General features: G+C 35.7%; 1 protein-coding gene across 5 annotated transcripts; it reads left to right on the forward strand.

Moving 5' to 3' along the window:
* The first annotated feature begins 1,706 nt into the window (after nt 1-1,706).
* Nucleotides 1,707-22,748, forward strand: LOC123531263 (glycoprotein-N-acetylgalactosamine 3-beta-galactosyltransferase 1-like). Of its 5 annotated transcripts, XM_053517184.1 has the most exons (6): nt 1,745-1,864; nt 3,303-3,390; nt 16,961-17,047; nt 19,733-19,891; nt 21,375-22,033; nt 22,493-22,748. In XM_053517184.1, the coding sequence occupies exons 3-6, from the start codon at nt 16,966-16,968 to the stop codon at nt 22,634-22,636; spliced, it is 1,044 nt and encodes a 347-aa protein (XP_053373159.1). In that variant the 5' UTR covers nt 1,745-1,864; nt 3,303-3,390; nt 16,961-16,965; the 3' UTR covers nt 22,637-22,748. The 5 variants fall into 5 exon arrangements, with proteins under 5 accessions (XP_045168009.2, XP_053373159.1, XP_045168007.2 ...); XM_045312074.2 differs by lacking the exon at nt 3,303-3,390 and having other exon boundaries at nt 1,707-1,864; XM_045312072.2 differs by lacking the exons at nt 1,745-1,864; nt 3,303-3,390 and adding an exon at nt 7,983-8,105.
* Nucleotides 22,749-23,012: the final 264 nt, after the last annotated feature.

Below are 23,012 nucleotides of genomic sequence, written 5' to 3' on the forward strand. Positions count from 1 at the left end.
AAATCGTATTCCCTCCGTCAGTTCCTTTTAAAGATAGTTGCCCATATTTTCGGTGATTTTTTTAAAAAAATGTTCATTGTCAAAAAATATGGGATATAATATATATATCACGTTCAAAAATGGTAAAGTAAGTGTATTAAGTGTTAGGAATAGGTAAAAAAGCAGGGAGAATGTTGATTTCCTTCAATATTGTAACAGAGTTACCATATTCTGCACAACATTTTTTTTGTTGATAATTTATTGGAATAGCTTGCAAAAAACATATTTCATTAAGTTTGAACCACTGATCAAAAAGATCACAGGACGAACATTTTACGGATTTTTAGAGAAAAATATTTACGCCTTAAATATTTAAACAAGCCACTTTATCCTTGTGTTACTTCCTGAATAACATGTAACGGGATCTTGTTAAGCGGTATCAAAAGATGTTAATTGCATTCAGGATAAAGTGTCCTTATTTTCAATACATGTATACATAAATGTTGTGCAATCGTCAATTGATATTTTTAAGTAATTAATTCAGTGTAGAGGACAAATAAAAACCTGCTGATCAAATTTCATTTTTATGCGTGACTAGCATTAATTTGTAGTTGCCGATAACTCACTGAATCCCCAAGAAGATAACCCTACAGAAACGCAACGCAACACTTTTTCACTTTCCGTTTAATTACTCTTTTGTAAGAGTTTTATTTAAGGAGAAAATGACCCAATTTTTGAAGTTACATCCGTATTAGAAGTCTATGTTTCATTGATTGTTTAAAATAAAATTTTGTAATACCCCACCCCACCCCCCTCCACCCCAAACCACGTAAATACAAAAGTATTTAAAAGCTGATTATTTATTTGTTTTTATTGCATAATTACATTTTACATTTGCATTTGACAGATACCGGGATATTTCCAAAATTAAGGTTTTAAAACTGCACACCGCTTCTGAATGCATTTATTTCCAATCTGTCTTAGTTGTACAACGAAGATAGGCGAAGGGAGGTAATAATAATTTTTCAAACTTGTATTTCTAATGAATTTCAGCTAGACAGAAAATTGTTACAAATGCAGTACAATAGGACTTATATTTATATTTTGCCTTAGACAAAGTATGTTAATCAAATGTATACTATCTTATTTGGGTTGCCTGGGATTAGAAATACCTTCTGAGAAATTCTTACATGTATCAATCTGTACACAAATATGTTTAAATATCAAAAGTTTAAGTTTCAAACAAACACGTTACTTGACCAAGATCTGATAAACACCTTTAATTTTATATTTTCTTTTTACAATTGCTAACAAATGGTACGCAAATACGAGTTACATTTTAATATAATTGAAAATTAGCGGAACGTTTTTTTATCTGCAGCCCCCATTAACAAAATAAATTAAATTGAATGATCCGCCCCTGCGTTTCTTTATATCATACCAAACGCACTTAGCAACCGGCGGCCTTGAGTAATAATATGAAATTCTCCACAATTCTGTTTGCAACTTGATAACGGTGAACTATGAATAGTAGAAAGATAAATAATGTATAGACAGTTTTTGTGGAGGTAACTGGTTTTTCTCTGTACAGTATCGTGTTACCGCCATCACATTTCAGTAAATGATATTTTTCTTCTTTGAAGTTTATAAAGTAGAAATTATATGTATAAAGGTTAAGGCTTAATGTAGGTAAACTTAAACCTTAACCAAATCTTGATTGCAAATAAATGCCTGGGTTTACAGCATGTATACGTAGGAAAATAAACATACAGACCACTTAAGAACACTTCTCCGCTTGAAGTAGTTTCAATGGAAAGAAATGGATAGTCCATCTTTATATCAAATACACATTTGAATGGATTAAATCGTAAAAATATTTTAAAAGGTAAGTGGTCAACTATTAACATTTAACAATGCTATTATGTATCCGTTTTCATTAAATGGAACACATGTTATGTACATGTGTGCCGAGTTTTCACAACAAAGTTCGTGTACATTTTGCTGAAAATTAATATGATACTGTATTGTGTTCTCCGATGAGGCTGACTTCGATCGAATGCCCCTTAATTACCGACCGCTATGGGCTCGAAACCTGGTATGGCACGTAGAATTCTTTCATGTGGGGAAAGCCATTCAACTGGTCTTTTTAAAACGGGAGGTTGTTGGTTCAGTCTAGCCTCTAGATGCCCACCACGGTTGATAACTGAAATCGTGTTCGGTGGAGCACCTCTCTGTAATTAGTTGCCATATGACCTAAATTCATAGGAAAGATTCATTGATAATGACAATAAACGTAGAGCTATGTCACACTTCCAATACCTGTCAGTATCTTGTTACAACAGTTTTATAATGTAATAAAATGCTTTACTTGGGGGTTAAGTAAACATGTTACATAATGAAACACTGATTGAATGACTTGCGGTATTTATGCAAACCAGTCACGATGCTTAAGATAAAGTAAATTATCATAAACCATAAACCCTTTTCAATGATCAGCCCCATGTGATTCTAGGACGATCTGTGTATGAAAAGAATTGGAACCACTGCCTTATCCTTGCATGATCGTAAGAGGCGACTGAGTCTTAACACTTGGTTTTGCAGTAACTCTGTGATTCCAGCAGGTATGCAGATTTTGATTCCATACCTCATGTTTTTATTTTGATGTAAATGGGATGTGGAACCAAAACTTGTAGTCCTGTTTGGTGCCATATAACCCATACTGTGTTGGTGCGCCGTAAAACTCAAATAAATAAATAAATATTTCAATGATCAAATGAGGTTTATGAAAGAAAATGACGTTGTTGTTATACATGAGACTTAAGGTAATGGACCGCTAATGAATTTCGGTTATTTCCGTGCGACTACGTATTTTCCGTATAGGACTTCGGCGTTCTCCGTCTGGTTGCTCATACAAGCTACATTAGCTGCCGGAAAATGCCGAAGTAGTATCGGGATTTTATGTAATGTCTCGCAAATTGTCTCGATTGCCATTACCTCAAACAATTTAATGCATGTTTGACGCAACAGATATTATTGTACTAAAATATTTTTAAGAGAAAAATTAACGATGTTGAAAGGGCATGTGAGAAGGTGAATGCTAGTAAAAAACAACAACACTAACATAAAAAGGCAAAATAATCCGAATATTCTAACTAGTTAAAGGGCAATACTTCTGGTGTTATTGTGTAGATTCTGACTTTAATTAAATAACTGTAAAACATCTTTCAGGTAAATCAAACGATATAACATACACTGCTCACCAAAACTTATGCACTTTCACAAAGATATCAGCAAAAAAAAAAAAATCAATTTAATCATTGCAGGGGCCACAACTATAATCATACTTCGTGGATTTTGACAAAGTCTGATGAGAAACTGTTACGAATGAATACAAACAATTCAACTATTTAGGTAATGTGACTTATATATAACATACGAATAATGCACTAAGTGCAGAAATTGCAATATCTTTTTATTAAAGGGATATAACTCTGGTATTATTGTGTAAAGAAGGATTAAGTGTGTACACTAAGACAGAGATATCTGCGTGTATGATTAATTTTAACCAAAGGAGGATGATAAATTGCATATTTATCAGACCTTATCAGTTTACTTTTCCAGTTTTGAGTTTGTTTAACGTTGTGTATTTTTATGCTCGGATTTTTAAAAAAAAATATTGTATTCATACTTTGGCTCGGCATTCCAACTTCTTATTTCAGTAATAATTGAAATAGTACTCAGTAATGTCTAACATAGAGATTTCTCTCCCTTTGGGTCCGTATCTTGACAGGCCACTACATAATAGTAACAGGAACAATGAAGTGTTGAAGAATTTTCTAATGAAATACATTCATGTGAAAAAGAATCAAAAGAACTTGTGCTGGCAACCAAAACACTACTAATATCTAGTTTTACTTATGTACTGCTTAAGTTACTGCTTATAAATTAGATGTGCTAAATATATCTAAACTTCTTTGTCTTCTTCCAGAATAATCATGATAATGAACTTTTTAAATATAAAATAATGGAAAGTCGATATGACGGTGTTGGAATTTGATTTTGTAGTTGAGCGAAACCTAGCAATCTACGAAAAGTAGTTCCCCAAAAATATTAATGACTTTATGGTTACCTATATAGTGCTCTGACAAGAGCCCAGTTCTCATGGCGTTCAGGTTTGACCCATTTTATAGAAAGATAATTTTTGATTATCAAACCTTTGCGCCTAATTTCGAGTGTTATTTTATGTACGGAAATTCTCTGGTTACACCATCCGTTCTTTTAATTTTGTTAAAACCATAACTTGAAACGCGTCTTAAACATTATGTACAATGTCTCAATCTTTCTTCTATTTTTAAAATAGGTTTAAAATGAAACTTCCGTTCCATTGAGTTTCGTAATTTGACGTGGAAACCAGTTATTTTCTCGATGTCTTAATGACACGACCAATTAACTGTACTGGTATAGGTCTTCATCCGAGAGAAAAAAATGATGGAATTCCTGTTTCTGTCCACCGTTTTCTTCAAGGAAGGACCAGTGTTAGTAAAGAGAGAAGTAAATAAAATCTGAAAAGTATATCCCTCGGAAGCACCCGAGAACAAGGCAATGACTCGGTTTGATTGAGTCTGTTCATGCCCCATGCGGTTATGGGACGATCTGTGTATGAAAAGAATTGGAACCACTGCCTTACCCTTGCATGATCGTAAGAGGCGACTAATAGGGACTTAACACTTGGTTTTGCAGTAACTCTGTAATTCCAGCAGGTATGCAAATTTTGATTCCAAACCTCATGTTTTTATTTCGATGTAAATGAGATGTGGAACCAAAATTTGCAGTCCTGTTTGGCGCCATATAACCTATACTGTGTTGGTGCGCCGTAAAACCCAAACAAATAAATAAATAATATTGATGAGTAGTAATGAAAAATGCAACACCGTCCACGCCCCCTTGCATCAGTATTCAATCTTCAAATTTAAATGAGTTGAAATCAATGATCCAGAAGGAACAGCACTGATGCTGACCTTTCATTCAAATCTACAAGTATCCAGATAATGGTTTTCATTTAGTATCTCAGCAGTCCACTTGTATTCACGATTAACATGTGTTGTAAGGAAAAGCAAATATTTTTGTTAAAGGTATCTGTTTACATGTACCTGATAATCAATACATATCATTGTCTTCCGTTATTTCTTTAATGTCAGAGTATAAAACCGCGTTTGGAAATTCATACTTCTTCGATGATCTTACTTTGATATAAAGAAAGCAGTTATCGATTCCCGGATTGTTCCGTACTATTACGTATCGATATAATATTTTTTTATCCATGACATGCGTGTAACTCCATAACACAATGCGGATACGAAGAAGGTTACCATGCATTAGGTCACACAGTTTTAGCTAGATCTAGAATTTTATCATCAACATGAAACGGTTACATTCCAGTGTGATGTATTACATATGGAGGAGGGGGGTTATTTTTTTTTAATTTGTTGGGCTTAACGTCGCACCGACACAATTATAGGTTATATGGCGACTTCCAAGCTTTGATGGTGGAGGAATACCCCAGGTGCCCCTACGTGCATTGTTTCATCACGAGCGGGTACCTGGGTAGAACCACCAACCTTCCGTAAGCTAGCTGGATGGCTTCCTCACATGAAGAATTCAACGCCCCGAGTGAGGCTCGAACCTACATCGATTAGGGACAGGGGAGGGTTTAGGGGGCATGGTCGTTATAAGTTTTACTACTAAACACGTGAAAACTAATTGTCTTTTGAGACCAGATACCTACCACTGACCTTCAACCTTCTTTTGTTGCAGCAACATTCATGTTTATTACATTGCCGATTATGCAGCACGCGCACGAGATATTGATTCACTTCATTGTAAACAATACTGATTATATAACGTTAAAAGCCATTTCATCATAATTAGTCTGCGACATTAGATACCGGATATCAACACTTGTTTAAGTTTTTTAGTCTGCACGACATGACGCAGCAGTTATCTAATCTTTTCACATGGCAGAAGTCTTACAAGGTAATCGCTACCAAACCAAATGTAAGCCTACGTAAGTCTGTCACAAGAAGTTCAAATATAAATAGTCCTTACATTTCCCCCTTCCTTGTGCCCTTTCTAAAGAGCATCGTGATTATATTACTCTGCAGTATTTCAGTATGTATATGTAGCATTCTGTCAAAATCTGCATTCCCCTAGCGCATGTTATTTAAAAATTGCCGCGTATGAATTTTTATGTCTAGAAAAAGAGAGTGCATTTTTCTTATGTAAAAGTTAACGCCTCTTTTCATTTTCTATAGTAGCTATGGGAATAAAAGTCTCGGAAAATCTGATATTTCAGAAAATGTCGAAATAACATTAAGATATATATATATATATATATATATATATATATATATATATATATATATATATATATATATATATATATGAGCCGCGCCATGAGAAAACCAACATATTGCGTTTGCGACCAGCATGGATCCATCAAACGCAGGCTGCATCCGCGCAGTCTGGTCAGGATCCATGCGGTTCGCTTTCAAAGCCTATTGGAATTAGAGAAACTGTTAGCGAACAGCCTGCGCGGATGCGCAGGCTGGTCTGGATCCATGCTGGTCGCAAACGCACTATGTTGGTTTTCTCATGGCGCCGTTCATAGAAGATAATAAGAGATATGGAACCATCGAAGCTTCCTGATATGATAAAATGCGAATCTGGTAATCACAAAACAAAAAAAAGACTGGTGAAGACGAACCGTTCATTTGATGCACGCAAAAATATTCATTTATAGAAACATGTTAGTGGTCGTAAAATATGAAGAAAAATATCTAACTCGTTAGGTACACGAAGTAGAAATATGTTGTAACTTTTAAGATAGCAGTTATTTAGCTGCAGTCATGCCTCAAATTAATAAAAACAAACTTAAATGGTATTGATTTCTGAAATATGTTAAGGTGTTATAGTCTCCTTTTTGAATTTTTCCCTGTTAAAGAAAGCTTTTATCCATTTGCAACTTTAACTTTGTAAATATCAACTGATAAGAGTGTCATATTATTTGATTTATAGTTATTCAAATTGCTACATACACGAGTCTTTTGAATGTTTAAATGGCGCATAAGTAAACATTGTTCCGGTGTTGATATATATAGACGATTTTTGTGAAGTTTGAATATCCAGAAGGTCTATCTATCGGACGGACAAACGGATATAAACATTTATTGAGATTAGTTTTCCCCAATTGTTCTGTGATTTTCAATTTAAAGGGAAAAAAACCCAACAGATTAACAACTGATTCGGGTCTAAAACAAATGAATAACGAAGTATGCAGCTAAATTGTTTGCTAATGAATTATTCAATTGAATGAAGAAAGTCACGGAATATTACAAAAATAAGGCAGTCTGTAGTGAAAGCTTTTACCAATCTGATAGGCTAATTAATTACTCGTGCAAGTTTCATTTCATGGCATCGTATATTTAGAGCAGATTTACATGATTTTCATTGAAACCGCGGCACAAACTTCATAAGATAATTTTAGGCTGAGCTTTATTATACAATCAAAACAAGACAGCAAGAAGATTTTGAAAACGCATTAATATGCGGAGATATAATGCTTACTTTTAAACGCTAGCGCACTTGTGACTTTCTTTTGACCCTTATATACGTTTTACAAAAATGAGCCTGACTGAGATACATGTAGTTTAATAAATTTTAGTAAACGGAATGTGCAAACTAGATTTATGAACGCTAATGTATAGGACTACTTAAATCAAAAGTGCAATTTAATTTAATGCAAGACGTGCACTACAAGGACATAACAGGTACAATACGTAACCGTTGTTTTTGTGGAATATTTAAAAATGCAATTAGAAGCTTAAATGATTGTAATATTAGATTGAATACTACAATAGCTCTAGTTTGACTTTCCAGCCAATATCTATACGTATAATAGCTGGTGAAAACAGTAACTACAGTCATTGTAAAGGTACAGAAAAATAGTGTGCTGTTTGCTCTGCTAAAAGAAGTAATAGAGATACGGAGTTTGGATGGATTTTCTTTTAATTTTTGAAAACTTTTAGGGAGGGATTTTTCAGGAATACTTAAAATGCGACGCAGAAATGGTAAGTGTCGCAGAACATCTGCAAAATACAATAGAACTCAAAATAAGATTGTTTTGCAATTCTATGACTGGTTTCTTACTGACTGACATAAGTTTGCAATTTTTTCTTATTAACTGTAAAATCTGCCATCAGTTAGACCTGATGCTGTTATCTACAAATAAAACGCTGTCATATTTAGGGATATACTTTACATGATGTCATAAAAAAAGGGATATGATTTTCGGTTTTCCAGGAGTGAACAGTTTGAGTAATACTGATTTACGTCATTACATCGAATTATGGTGATTTGCTTCATTATAACCTAAACCCTTATTAGAAAAATGATGTTAACGACCCTTTATATCCGAAAACACGGATAAATTCGATAAACTACTGCAAACCGAGCAAAATAAAGGATCAGATGTTAGTGTCAGAACATCTTATCATCAAAACCTGGTGTCGGGGCAATGCCTAGCTTGTTGCTTCAGAAATTAAGAAAAATCCTCGGTTCTATATCCAAAACAATGAAATTCTGGCCGTGAATTAGCCATCTGTGTGGTTATTTTGTGGTCTCTTTAATTCAGAAAGCATTCCATTAGATGCCTCTTTCTATCCTCGAAATCTGGTAGGAATCTTGTTTTCATTGATTCACATTGTATATAGACAAAATTGAAAATACTAACTTCAAAACGAAAACAATCTCTTTAAAGTGTAATGTTGTCCGATCTGGTGTCATGTTGTCTTGTGGTGTCGGGTTATCACGTTATAGAGCTTAGGCGCTTTGGCAAAGATATTGGCAAAATGATCAATTTAACCATACCAGGGGTTACAACTCTAGTCATACTATACCGATTATCACAAACTCTGGTGAGAATCTGCTATGAATGAATAAAAGCAATCACAACAAATATTTTGGTAATGTGACGTATAACAATTAAACATTACACCGAGTGAAAGACATTGCAGTTTCTTTTCTAATAAGGGGAAAACAATAATTCTGGTATTATTTTGTACACATTTACTTTGAAGGAAACTGTCCTCTAGTTAATGCAAATAAACAAGAGAGAATATTATGAAATATCTGCAATAAAGATTAATTTAAGTTATTGAATGCAAATTTTGTTTAATCGAATTTCGTAAATGGACATGGTAACCAATAATTTTCCCAATGTCTGTATGACATTGACAATTAATTGTACTAGTCTGACCAACTGTTGAAAGGTAGGGGGAATATGAAAGTAAAATTATAAGTTTTGTAAAATGAATCGATGCTTGATTCGATTTTCCTTGACGATCGGGTCTAAAACCTTACCCGAGTTAACGTAAGTCAGACAAAATTGAAACAGTCATCCATCCATCTAGAATGAAAAAGTAACGGGGAAACGTTTATGAGACACTTTTCTTATCTCTGTTATATTTCTTCTGGTCACATGCTTTACAACATATGTACATATGTTTTAGGTCAGTCATTTGCAGATAATATGGTACAGGTCGCGCAAGGTGTGCATTTTGGGCCAATTTTGTCTTAAAATTTAGTGTCCTGAAACCGAAGCTTTTATCCGTTTTTATCATAAAAACAATAGACGTGCTAAGTATGTGCAATATATCAGCTCTACTCTTCCTTAAAATTCTCAAAATTGAAACTTTCATGTGTTTTTTTTTCTACGCAGTCTGGTATTAACGCAAATTTGTCCAATTTCACTGTCGCTATCTCAGCGGTCAACATGTATTCATGATTAACATGTGTTGTAAGGAAAAGCAAACACAAATGTTAAGGGTATCTGTTTTACCTGATAATCAATATATATCATTGTCTTCCTTTATTTCTTTAATGTCAAGAGTATAAACCCGCGTTAGGAAATTCATACTTACTTCAATTATCTTCTTTGATATGAAAAAAGCAGTTATCGATTCCCGGATCGTTCCGTACTATTACGTATCGATATAATATTTTTTATTCATGATTCCAAGTGCCCCTCCGTGCATTATTTCATCACGAGTGGGCACCTGGATAGAACCATCGACCTTCCGTAAGCCAGCTGGATGGCTTCCTCGCATGAAGAATTCAACGTCCCGAGTGAGGCTCGAACCCACATCGACGGGAAACAGGGGAGGGTTTAGGGGGCATGGTCATTATAAGTGTTACTACTAAACACGTGGACACTAATTGTCTTTTGAGACCCGATACATACCACCGACCTTCATTTGTTGCAGTTACATTTATGTTTATTACATTGCCGAGATATTGATTCACTTCATTGTAAACGATAATGATTAGATAACCGTAAAAAACCATTTCATCATAATTAGTCTGCGACATTAGATACTGGATATCAGAACTTGTTCAAGTTTTTTTAGTCTGCACGACATGACGCAGCAGTTATCTAATCTTTTCACATGGCAGAAGTCTTACAAGGTAATCGCTACCAAAGCAAATGTAAGCTTACGTAAGTCTTTCACAAGAAGTTCAAATATAAATAGTCCTTACATTTCCCCCTTCCTCGTGCCCTTTACGAAGAGCATCGTGATTATTTTACTCTGCTGTCTTTCAGTATATGTAGCATTCTGTCAAAATCTGCATGCACCTATCACATGTTTGAAGTTTGAACATCAGGAAGGGTTATCTGTCGGACGGACAAACGGTGGATATAAACATTTTTGAGATTAATTTTACCCAATATATTTTGGATGGTAACTTATTACAGCCATAGAAAGAATCAAACTAGCAAAGCGCTACCGATATTCTGGAAAAGAAAACATCTTCTTATTGAAGATTTTTTCACGTGACTGTAGAAAATCTGAGATTAGAAAGATAAAAAAAATCAACATCAACATGAATTATTAACAATTGATTCGGGTCTAAAACATGCGAATAAAGAATTCACAGATCGAGCAGATAAATTGTTTGCTAATGAATTATTCAATTGAATGAAGAAGTCACGGAATATTACAAAAATAAGGCAGTCAGTATAGTGAAAGCTTTTACCAATCTGATAGGCTAATTAATTACTCGTGAACGTTTCATTTCATGGCATCGTATTTCGAGCGGATTTACATGATTTTCATTGAAATCGCGGCACAAACTTCTTAAGATAATTTTAGTATGAGATTTATTATACAATCAAAACAAGATAGCCAGAAGTTTTCGAAAACGCATTAATATGCGGAGATGTATGCTTACTTTTAAACGCTAGCGCACGTGTGACTTTCTCTTGACTTTAAATACGTTATACAAAAATGAGCCTGACTGAGATACATGTAGTTTAATGAATTTTAGTAAATAGATTTATGAACGCTAATGTATAGGACTACTTAAATTCAAAGCAAAGTGCAATTTAATGTAACGCAAGACGTATGTAACTGTTGTTTTTGTGGAATATTTTAAAATGCAGTTAAAAGCTTAAATGATTGTAATATTAGATTGAATACTAAAATAGCTCGAGTATGACTTTCTAGCCAATATCTATACGTATAATAGCTGGTGAAAGCAATAACTACAGCCATTGTAAAGGTACAGAAAAATAGTGTGCAGTTTGCTCTGCTAAAAGAAGTTACAGAATTATGAGTTCGGATGGATTTTCTTTAAATTTAATTTTTGAAAACCTTTAGGGAGGAATTTTTCAGGAATACTTAAAATGCGACGCAGAAATGGTAAGTGTCGTCGAACATCTACAAAATACAATAGAACTCGAAATAAGATTGTTTTGCAATTTTATAATTGGTTTCTTACTGACTGACGTAAGTTTGCAGTTTTTACTTATTTCCTATAAAATCTGGCATCAGTTAGCCTAATAAATCGTAGAGACCTGATGCTGTTATCTACAAATTAAAAACTGTCATATTTAGGGATATACTTTACATAATTACTGCGTCATTACAAAAAAAGGGATATGATTTTCGGTTTTCCAGGAGTGAACAGTTTGAGAAATGCTGATTTCCCTGAGCCAATGAAATTCCTTAAATATGTATACCGTAATCCACAATATATTTTTTTTCGCACACAAAAATAACACACAGTTTTAAAAGGTATGAAATGTTTTCATGCCAATTAAAGTATTGAGAAAACAAATTAATATTTTCTTTGAATATTTTTTTTCTTATCATGCATTAAGAATTAAATGCACGGACTTTTTGCAAATCCATGAGTCCCAGTATGTGGTTTACTATCCGTGAGTATCGGAAAATAAAAATTAATGTCAGAGTATTGATCTAGTAAAGCAGTCGAAAAGACCTAAGTAATTCGCATTCCGTCCTGGTTTTTAATTAGAATATCATTATATTCAGTGAAAAATCATGTAGTCGTGTCGGTTCAGTTTTGATCTTAACCGTCTAATTTATTGTTCTTTTTTTATTTTGGTTTAAAAAAATCTAACGACGCCTTTTTGTTCATGTTTTTTTTTCTGTCCATGAATGACATCAGATATCGTGTGCAATATCGCAGAAAGGGCCAGCCATGATATTATTACAGCAATATTGTTTATACGAAAATGAACAAGAAATATATAGTGAAGTTAAATATATACCTTTATATCCCACATCGCCAAAAAATATCGTTTTGTCAACAAAAAGTTTACAGACAGTTAACCCAAATATTCCTACTGCCCATAACAACTTCAAAATTAGCATGCAACAGTTTGGCAACACATAAGCACGCATCCTTCCAATGGGCATGTTTTCGTTGGACATGTAATATTTTCTATCTCAGTTTAGCGAAGCGTGGACTTATATCTTTACATAAGTTAAGGTTTTTAGCTGTGCGTTCGACGTCACCACTGCCATATACCTTTAACTCCAATCTTGGCATACACCTTCTCTGTAATATGTATAATATATATATCATTACATGTGCTCTAGTCCTCTTGTACGTCTTTGACATATTAATTGTCCCCATTAGATGAAAGTTGTAGAAGCTTTAGTACAGGGGAGAATGTAATAAAACTATTACAACTTTGCGACAGCTGTGCCTTTTGTACATCTTTATAATTGAGCCGCGCCATGAGAAAATCGACATAGTGCGTTTGCGACCAGCATGGATCCAGACCAGCCTGCGCATCCCCACAGTCTGGTCAGGATCCATGCTGTTCGCTTCCAAAGCTTATTGCAATTAGAGAAACCGTTAGCGAACAGCATGGATCCTGACCAGACTGCGCGTATTGTCTTCAAACGTTTACAAACGTCATTGATCCATTGTTGAACCAACTTTTGAATGATATTTCATATGTTTAGTCTAATACATTTCAATGATTATATCTTCATGGTGTATGCCTCAAATTGTTTAACAGTTCAAATTTAAGCATTGTGTAGATAGGGGTAACGGCTGGCTGGTGGTCGTGTAATATTGATGATAATATATTTCAGTGAAACATGACGTTTCCGTGACAGTCTCGTATTAAACTTTATTGTTAAAATGGTCAAGATAAGAAGTGTAAATATTTGTTTTCGCGTCACAGATTGGGCAGGTAATATTACGACTCTGTGTTTAATTACATTGTATATTTTGGATTATTTTGCGATAAGGATAACAACGTACTGGCAGACAAATAAAAAAAGACTAATCATTAGCTGTTTGCATCGGCTTGAAAATGAAGAAGAGAGAATGGAAAATTGGATAATCTTACTATAGTAACTAGGCAAATTCCTGTATCAAATGAGAAACTCAGCGTGTGTTTATATATTAATATTTCCTTGTAACACAATATACTTTATTGATTCTGGTTTCCTGTATCATTTTGATTACAATGACATGGTGAATAAGTATTTGTAGCACAATGAGATGCCATGCAGGAAAGGTGACGACTGTTGGGAGACCGCTGCGGTTTTATATTGTTTGTCTGCATTTCCCACGTTGAACTTTACTTTACTTTGTTGGGTTTAACGTCGCACCGACACAATTATAAGTCATATGGCGATTTTTCCAGTTTTTGTGGTGGAGTAAGACCCCCAAGTGCCCCTCCGTGCATTGTTTCATCACGAGCGGGCACTGGGTAGAACCACCGACCTTCCGTAAGCCAGCTGCATTGCTTCCTCACATGAAGAATTCAACGCCCCGAGTGAGGCTCGAACCTACATTGATGAGGGACAAGTGATTTGATTTCCAACGTTGAAAGACATATGGGGATATTATAACTGTATCCTTACATCTGTCTGTTAGCGTGTCCGTCCATGCATACTTAGTCCGGATCACAACACCAAAAGTATCGTAAGAACAGCCTACAATTACATAGACTGTTAAGAGGAAATGCAAGAACCATAACTCTACCTTGCTTTCTTTTTGAATTTTGGAATTATCTGCTTTTCTATGATTTACTTATAATTCCTTTGTCCGGTGAATACCTCCGAATCTTTTTAAGGGATGTTGTCAAGTCTTCACACAACGACAGAGAGCTTTGAGAAGAAGTGCAGTATACAAGAACCATAAGTCTACCATTATTCAACTTTGAATGATCTCCCCTTTAATGCCACCCGAAAAGTTGCGCGGGACATATACTTGCCGCTTTGTCCTTCTGTCCGTCTCTCCAAATATTTGTCTTCAGTCATACGATCTTTAGGTGTGGTCTTAGAGCAGTATTGATTAGGTCCAATAGTGTAACAGAAATAATGTTGAAAACACTATGGTAACTGAATTTTTACTTTTACAAAATTTGCATCTTTTCGCAGAAAATTTCTTTTAGAAGAAATATTCCTCTTTCATTGTTTCCCTTGTATCGCTCGTCAGAAAGCCTACGTGTTTGCCTGGAAGAAGATTTAAAAATGTCTTTCAAAGATTTACTGTACATCTTTGATATTTTACATAAACGCAAATACAAAATTTGTACAAACAATACTGCGGGTTTACTTGTAGACCGCCATTTACACGAGGCTGTGTTTGTATGAAGAAAGGGGGCGGGGGTCAGGCATATTTTCTAAATAAAACTGATGTGCCTAAATGTGTCTTGATATTTTTAGCTCACCTGTCACGAAGCGACAAGGTGAGCTTTCGTGATCGCGCAGTGTCCGTCGTCCGTGCGTCCGTCCGTCCGTAAACTTTTCCTTGTGACATCTCTAGAGGTCACATTTTTCATGGGATCTTTATGAAAATGGGTCAGAATGTTCATCTTGGTAAATTCTAGGTCAAGTTCGAAACTGGGTCACGTGCCTTCAAAAACTAGGTCAGTAGGTCTAAAAATAGAAAAACCTTGTGACCTCTCTAGAGGCCATAATTTTCAATGGACCTTCATGAAAATTGGTCAGAATGTTCATCTTGATGATATCTAGAACAAGTTCCAAACTGGGTCACGTGCCTTCAAAAACTAGGTCAGTAGGTCTAAAAATAGAAAAACCTTGTGACCTCTCTAGAGGCCATATATTTCAAAAGATCTTCATGAAAGTTGGTCAGAACGTTTACCTTGATGATATCTAGGTCAAGTTCGCAACTGGGTCACGTGCCATCAAAAACTAGGTCAGTAGGTCAAATAATAGAAAAACCTTGTGACCTCTCTAAAGGCCATATTTTTCATGGGATCTGTATGAAAGTTGGTCTGAATGTTTATCTTGATGATATCTAGGTCAAGTTCGAAACTGAGTCACGTGCGGTCAAAAACTAGGTCAGTAGGTCTAAAAATAGAAAAACCTTGTGACCTCTCTAGAGGCCAAATATTTCATGAAATCTTCATGAAAATATGTCAGAATGTTCACCTTGATGATATCTAAGTCAAGTTCGAAAGTGGGTCACGTGCCATCAAAAACTAGGTCAGTAGGTCAAATAATAGAAAAACCTTGTGACCTCTCTAGAGGCCATATTTTCCATGGGATCTGTATGAAGATTGGTCTGAATGTTCATCTTGACGATATCTAGGTCAGGTTTGAAAGTGGGTCACGTGCCATCAAAAACTAGGTCAGTAGGTCAAATAATAGAAAAACCTTGTGACCTCTCTAAAGGCCATATTTTCCAATGGAACTTCATGAAAATTGGTCAGAATGTTCACCTTGATGATATCTAGGTCAAGTTTGAAAGTGGGTCACGTGCCATCAAAAGCTAGGTCAGTAGATCAAATAATAGAAAAACCTTGTGACCTCTAAAGGCCATATTTTTCAATGGATCTTCATGAAAGTTGGTCTGAATGTTCATCTTGATGATATCTAGGTCAAGTTCGAAACAGGGTCATGTGCGGTCAAAAACTAGGTCAGTAGGTCTAAAAATAGAAAAACCTTGTGACCTCTCTAGAGGCCATACTTGTGAATGGATCTCCATAAAAATTGGTCAGAATGTTCATCTTGATGATATCTAGGTCAGATTCGAAAGTGGGTCACGTGCCCTCAAAAAGTAGGTCAGTAGGCCAAATAATCGAAAAACCTTGTGACCTCTCTAGAGGCCATATTTTTCATGGGATCTGTATGAAAGTTGGTTTGAATGTTTATCTTAATGATATCTAGGTCAAGTTTGAAACTGGGTCAACTGCGATCAAAAACTAGGTCAGTAGGTCTTGAAATAGAAAAACCTTGTGACCTCTCTAGAGGCCATACCCTTGAATGGATCTTCATGAAAATTGGTCAGAATGTTCACCTTGATGATACCTAGGATAAGTTTGAAACAGGGTTACATGCCTAAAAAAACTAGGTCAATAGGTCAAATGATAGAAAAACCTTGTGACCTCTCTAGAGACCATATTTTTCAATGGATCTTCATGAAAATTGGTCAGAATTTTTATCTTGATAATATCTAGGTCAAGTTCAAAACTGGGTCACATGAGCTCAAAAACTACAGTAGGTCACTATGTCAAATAATAGAAAAAACGACGTCATACTCAAAACTGGATCATGTGGGAAGAGGTGAGCGATTCAGGACCATCATGGTCCTCTTGTTTAATGCAATTATCACACTGCTGTTATATTTCCAGTTCCAATGCAGAATGCAACAATCAACTTCGTGCTGGGATTGTCTGTTGGCCTCGTGTTTGCTTTCCTTGCCGTGTCCTATATGTCAGGTAAATTGTTTTTGTCTGTTGGTATCGTGTTTGCTTTCCTTGCCGTGTCCCTTATGGCAGGTAAGTTGTTCTTGTTTGTTGGTCTCGTGTTTGCTTTCCTTGCCATGTCCTATATGTCACAGGTAAGTTGTTTTTATCTGTTGGTCTCGTGTTCGCTTTTCTTGCCATGTCCTATATGTCAGGTAAGTTGTTCTTGTCTGTTGGTCTCATATTTGCTTTCCTTGCCGTGTCCTGTATGTCAGGAAAATTGTTTTGTGTCTGTTGGTCTCATGTTTTCTTTCCTTGCCGTGTCCTATATTTCAGGTAAGTTATTTTGTGTCTGTTGGTCTAATGTTTGCTTTCCTTGCCGTGTCCTATATGTCAGGAAAGTTGTTTTGCGTCTGTTGGTCTCATGTTTGTTTTCCTTGCCGTGTCCTATATGTCAGGGAAGTTATTTTGTGTTTGTTGGTCTAATGTTTGCTTTCCTTGCCGTGTCCTATATGTCAGGAAAGTTGTTTTGTGTCTGTTGGTCTCATGTTCGCTTTTCTTGCCGTGTCCTATATGTCAGGAAAGTTGATTTTATTTTTGTTGGTCTCATGTTTGCTTTCCTTGCCATGTCCTGTATGTCAGGAATGTTGTTTTTGTTTGTTGGTCTCATGTTTGCTTTCCTTGCCTTGTCCTGTATGTCAGGTAAGTTGTTTTCGCTTGTTGGTCTCGTGTTCGCTTTCCTTGTCATTTCCTATATGTCAGGTAAGGTGTTTTTATCTGTTGTTCTCATATTTGCTTTCGTTGCCGTGTTCTATATGTCAGGTCAATTGTTCTGTCTGTTGGTCTCGTGTTTGTTTTCCTTGCCGTGTCCTTTATGTAAGGTAAACTGTTTGTCTGTTGGTCTCATGTTTGCTTTCTTTGCCATGACCTATATGTCAGGAAAGTTGTTTTTGTCTGTTGGTCTCGTGTTTGCTTCCCCTGCCATGACCTAAATGTCAGGAAAGTTGTTTTTGTCTCTTAGTCTCGTGTTTGCTTTCCTTGCCATGTCCTATATATTTTAGGAATGTTGTTTATGTCTGTTGGTCTCAGGTTTGCTTTTTTGCCGTGTCATATATGCCTTGAAAGTTCTTTTTGTCTGTTGGTCTCATGTTTGCTTTCCTTGCCTTGTCCTATATGTCAGGAATTTTGTTTTTGTCTCTTAGTCTCATGTTCGCTTTCATTGTCATGTCCTATATGTCAGGAAAGTTGTTTGTGTTATTTGCTGTCATGTTTTCTTTCCTTGCCGTGTCCTATATGTGAGGAAAGTTGTTTTGCGTCTGTTGCTCTCATGTTTGCTTTCCTTGCCATATCCTATTTGTCAGGAAAGTTGTTTTGTGTCTGTTGGTCTCGTGTTTGCTTTCCTTGCCATGTCCTTTATGTCAGGAAAGTTGTTTTATGTCTGTTGCTCTCATGTTTGCTTTCCTTGTCATGTCCTATATGTCAGGAAAGTTGTTTTGCGTCTGTTACTCTCTTGTTTGCTTCCCTTGCCGTGTCCTATATGTCAGGAAAGTTATTTTGTGTCTGTTGCTCTCATGTTTGCTTTCCTTGCCATGTCCTGTATGTCAGGAATGTTGTTTGTGTCTGATGCTGTCATGTTTGCTTTCCTTGCCATGTCCTTTATGTCAGGAATGTTGTTTGTGTCTGTTGCTGTCATGTTCGCTTTCCTTGCCATGTCCTGTATGTCAGGAATGTTGTTTGTGTCTGTTGCTGTCATGTTCGCTTTCCTTGCCATGTTCTATATGTCAGGAATGTTGTTTGTGTCTGTTGCTCTCATGTTTGCTTTCTTTGCCGTTTCCTATATGTCAGGTAAGTTGTTCTACTCTTGCATTCTTTGCTTTGTCCTATATTCCGGATGTTACTCAAACGCCTGCAGCACTGTTATACTTTTCTTGCAAGATAAACGTTTTACAGTTTTGCTCTCGACTCCCTATTTTTCGTATGTTTAAGAGATCAGATGTAGTTTGACACCCTGGGTGAGACCCCCTTTGGAAGGTCAGACAAGATTTGAATTTAATAATATCATTTTAGGAGTCTAATGAAAGCAATAGCTTTGTTTTGATACTAAATACTGTTTTGTCAGTATGTCAAGTTTATTTACAAAGATTTATAAAGAACCATTTTCACGAGGAACACATTCAAAAGCGCTTAACATACAAAGTCAGTCACTGCGATTGTCATATACATTCTCCACCAGTTCAGACTAAGAGCTGTCTGACCAGAGGGACAGAGCGAGAGAAATTCCCTTGAAAAGAGATGGAGAAGTTTTTAGTTTTAGATACAGACATGTCCGGCTAACTTTGCCTTGCTCTGTGAAATACAGCTTAGATCTTGTACGTGCTCGGTGTATAACAGTGATACAAGCTATGTCACCTTTCCTGTAAGAAGCAGTACCTGTTTCATAGTTGGGTGAGGTGATCCTGGAATGAACAACAACAACACGTAAAATAAATATTACAGTTTATCAACGCGTTTCGGACACTAAAAAAAAATCCAGTTTTTAGACTGGGATTCGAATTCCGGACGTCTGGATTGACAAGCCATGGTGTTACCACTATACCACCAGGCGATGCGGGCTCCAATTTATCTGACACGAAAAAAATAATTGAATATTGGGATATATTCGGAAAATAATTCACATTTTTGCATCATTATCAAATGTCGCTATTTATTATCTTATAGGACCTTCGGGCATTTCCCTGCAAACTATCCGGCGTGTTCCAGTTGATGACAAAAGCAAACATGACGCCTCCCACGGATCTGCATTGACACATGATGACCTAGATAAAATCCAACAAATAGTAAGACCTGTACAATTCCAAGACGCACATGCTCACCATGGTAAGTTGATTCTTCTTTCGGCCAAAATGCTTCGTAAAAGTGCAAGGAATGCCTGACAGGAAGTTAATTTTATATGAGCGCCATCCTCAAGCCTTTCATAACGCTGAAAGAATTTTTAAAAACGGATCACTTTTGAAAAAGATATGGCAGTTTGAAATTTCAGAAAATAGCTGATCATGGAGGCAGCCATTATAGTGTGTTTATGATGTCATTTTTTGGTATTTTTTTCATTATTGCTGGAAAAAATAGAGATGCTAATTTACAGAAGTAAGTAAATACAGTTCAAATATGTATCTAGAAATTAAATAAATCCGCCATTTTGTTTTTTGTTGCCATAGAAACAAAATGGCCGCTATTCTGATCAAATATTTAAATGCTCATAACTTTTTCATTTTTAAGCCGATTTTGAAAATTATTTCACTTCCTTAAATGATTTTAGAAATCCTAGAAGATGGAATGAACATGAGAACAACATTGCCTTTTCCTTTAATATCACAACAACTGTCTTAAAATACTTTATCCCAAATACGCACGTACGCACCCACGCACGCATAAAAACCTTTTAAATTTTTTTTAAATGTTTAATGATATTGCTTGAGTGGCATATGGCATCCGTAAATGTCTCTTTGTGCTTGGAAGTCAAGTGTGAGGTCCTTTTGGATCATAGTGTCCAGTCAGCTTTCTTTTATGATGAAGCTTTTCATAGACTTGATCAAAACGAGTCTGCTATTATACTGTTTTGGTTGTATTCTATGCTTCAAACGGGACTTCTTGTAGATTTATTCAGCAATTACGAGTACCCAGATTGTACTTGAAATGTGTAAAGACTACTTGGGCAACATGGTATGTCGTGCCTAGTTTATAAAATACTAGTCCTACATATGTTCCCATTTCAGCCACTAGTTAAGATTTATTTAACTACAATATTAAGAGAATGATTGTAGCAGGTGAACGTATGCTATACGATTATTGAATGTCTTGCCGATCAGTAGTCAAAACTATTGCTAGATGCCCAACCAAAGTCAATAATTTTGACTAGTGACCGGCAAGCTATTCAGTAAGTAATTTTCACAGTTTTAACTTCAAAGTTTTGTCTTATTAGCCCAGTAAACGTGTTGGGTATACATTAATCCAGTCGTATTGCACAAACTATGGAACGCCGATTTATTTCACCCTTATCATGCGGGACACGATTGATTCAGTGAAGAATCATGATCAGCCTCCACACCCGTGCAGTCTGATCATGATCTACACTATTCGCCATTCAGTCAGTATCTTTTAAGTAAGCACCCCTTTAAACAGTTAATAGTACTGTCCAAATTGATGGACAAGTTCTTTATAGAAATTTAGCAGGATAAGGGTGAAATAAGATATCATGTAATACAATATAATGTTCCGACATTTTTTATCTGATCACTTGCATGTTCATGAAAAGGCTGTTGAAATTGGTATTAAACATGCACTTTGAAATGATTTCTTTTAGATGACGACAAGGAAGCAGCGGAACTAAAGAAAAATATTCGTGTATTGTGTTGGGTTATGACCAGTCCACAAAACTTGCAGAAGAAAGCTGTCCATGTCAGGAATACCTGGGCTCACCGGTGCAATAAATTGATTTTCATCAGCTCCGAGACGAATACAAGCTTTCCAACAGTCGGGATCGATGTTCCCGAAGGGAGGGAACACTTGACTGGTAAAACAATGAAAGCGTTTAGATACATTTACGACAATCATTTAGATGACGCAGACTGGTTTATGAAAGCAGACGATGATACTTACGTCATTTTAGAAAATTTACGTTATTTTCTTACTAGTCAAAATAAAGATGACCCTATTTATTTTGGGCATCATTTTAAAACTATTGTAAAGCAAGGGTATTTCAGTGGCGGTGCTGGGTATGTTTTGAGCAAAGAGGCAATGCGGCGATTCGGAGTGCGTGGGAATGACTCCAAAGTTTGCCGCCAAGATGGCGGCGCAGAAGACGCAGAATTTGGAAAATGTATGCAAAATTTAGGAGTTAAAGTTGGAAATTCTACGGATAAATTGGGAAGGAGTAGATTCCATTGTTTTGATCCAGAAACGCATTTAAGAGGAGGATATCCCGACTGGTATTATAAATACGATGCCCACGGTGCTAAAAAGGTACATTGTATGCTATGAAGTTTATTTTATAATACGTATTGATTAGCCGCTTTTAGATTATTTAAACCTTTTAAGCTCATAACAGAATGGTTGGAAAATACGGACAGCCCAGTGCTCTCAACGTAATTCGAACGTACGCCCTCTTGCTTAAGAACGTGAGCTTTGTTATTTTATCTGTTCAACATTCAGACATTTAACCGGAATACGCGTCCTATAAAAGTACTATACACAAAATAGTGTATGTACTGAGAAAAAAAATCGGGAAAAAATATACACCATCAAAATGAATTAATTAAATATATGTAAAAGGTGTAGCAAAAGCATTTTGAGAAGAAATTTACACTTTTATGTAATTGGAGTTTCTTAACTTTTAAGGCAGTCTCAGCTTAGCATTTCTATTATTGCTATAAACCTCTTAATACCAGTGATATATGTAACTTCTGTCTTTTTCCATTTCAGGGAAAAGAAAGTATTAGCGATTATGCAATCTCATTTCATTATGTACCACCAGCAAAAATGTACGGCTTAGAATTTTATGTATACCATCTTCGACCGTACGGGATCAATTCCGGACACCAGGATTTAAATCAGGACATATCATAGCGCAATTATTATTTGTGATAAATTTTAATATCGTAAATAAATCCTGAATATCTGTTTCCAGATGCTGCCATTATTGTATTATATGTTACATTATTATATATATATAATTGTACACACTTTTTTTTACTGTAAAACGTCTTTTTAAAACTTATTTGGTTGAATCAGATACTGCCATTACGACACTATTTAGCTTAAAGATAAAATCAGTATTGCTTGACTTGACACTTTACTGAAATTGGCGGCAATATTTCTTAAATATTGGACACGTTGGCCCTGGACATGTTTTTGAGTGTGAGTTTTACGCATTCAAAAGTGAGCCTTTAATGAATCTTTCGTGTGAAGAAGTCGTCCATCTGACTTGCTGAATGTTGACGGT

Source organism: Mercenaria mercenaria, chromosome 11 (genome assembly GCF_021730395.1).
Source record: "Mercenaria mercenaria strain notata chromosome 11, MADL_Memer_1, whole genome shotgun sequence".
In the NCBI taxonomy this organism is placed as follows: Eukaryota; Metazoa; Mollusca; class Bivalvia; order Venerida; family Veneridae; genus Mercenaria; species Mercenaria mercenaria.

What these genes read in the sequence shown, in the direction of transcription:
- LOC123531263 (XM_053517183.1), top strand. Translation starts at nt 18,586, where the DNA reads ATGTTTGCTTTCCTTGCCATGTCCTGTATGTCAGGAATGTTGTTTGTG. An exon ending in TGCCGTTTCCTATATGTCAG is followed by an intron (nt 18,860 to 19,732) that starts GTAAGTTGTTCT and finishes ATTATCTTATAG; the next exon opens with GACCTTCGGGCATTTCCCTG. An exon ending in AGACGCACATGCTCACCATG is followed by an intron (nt 19,892 to 21,374) that starts GTAAGTTGATTC and finishes GATTTCTTTTAG; the next exon opens with ATGACGACAAGGAAGCAGCG.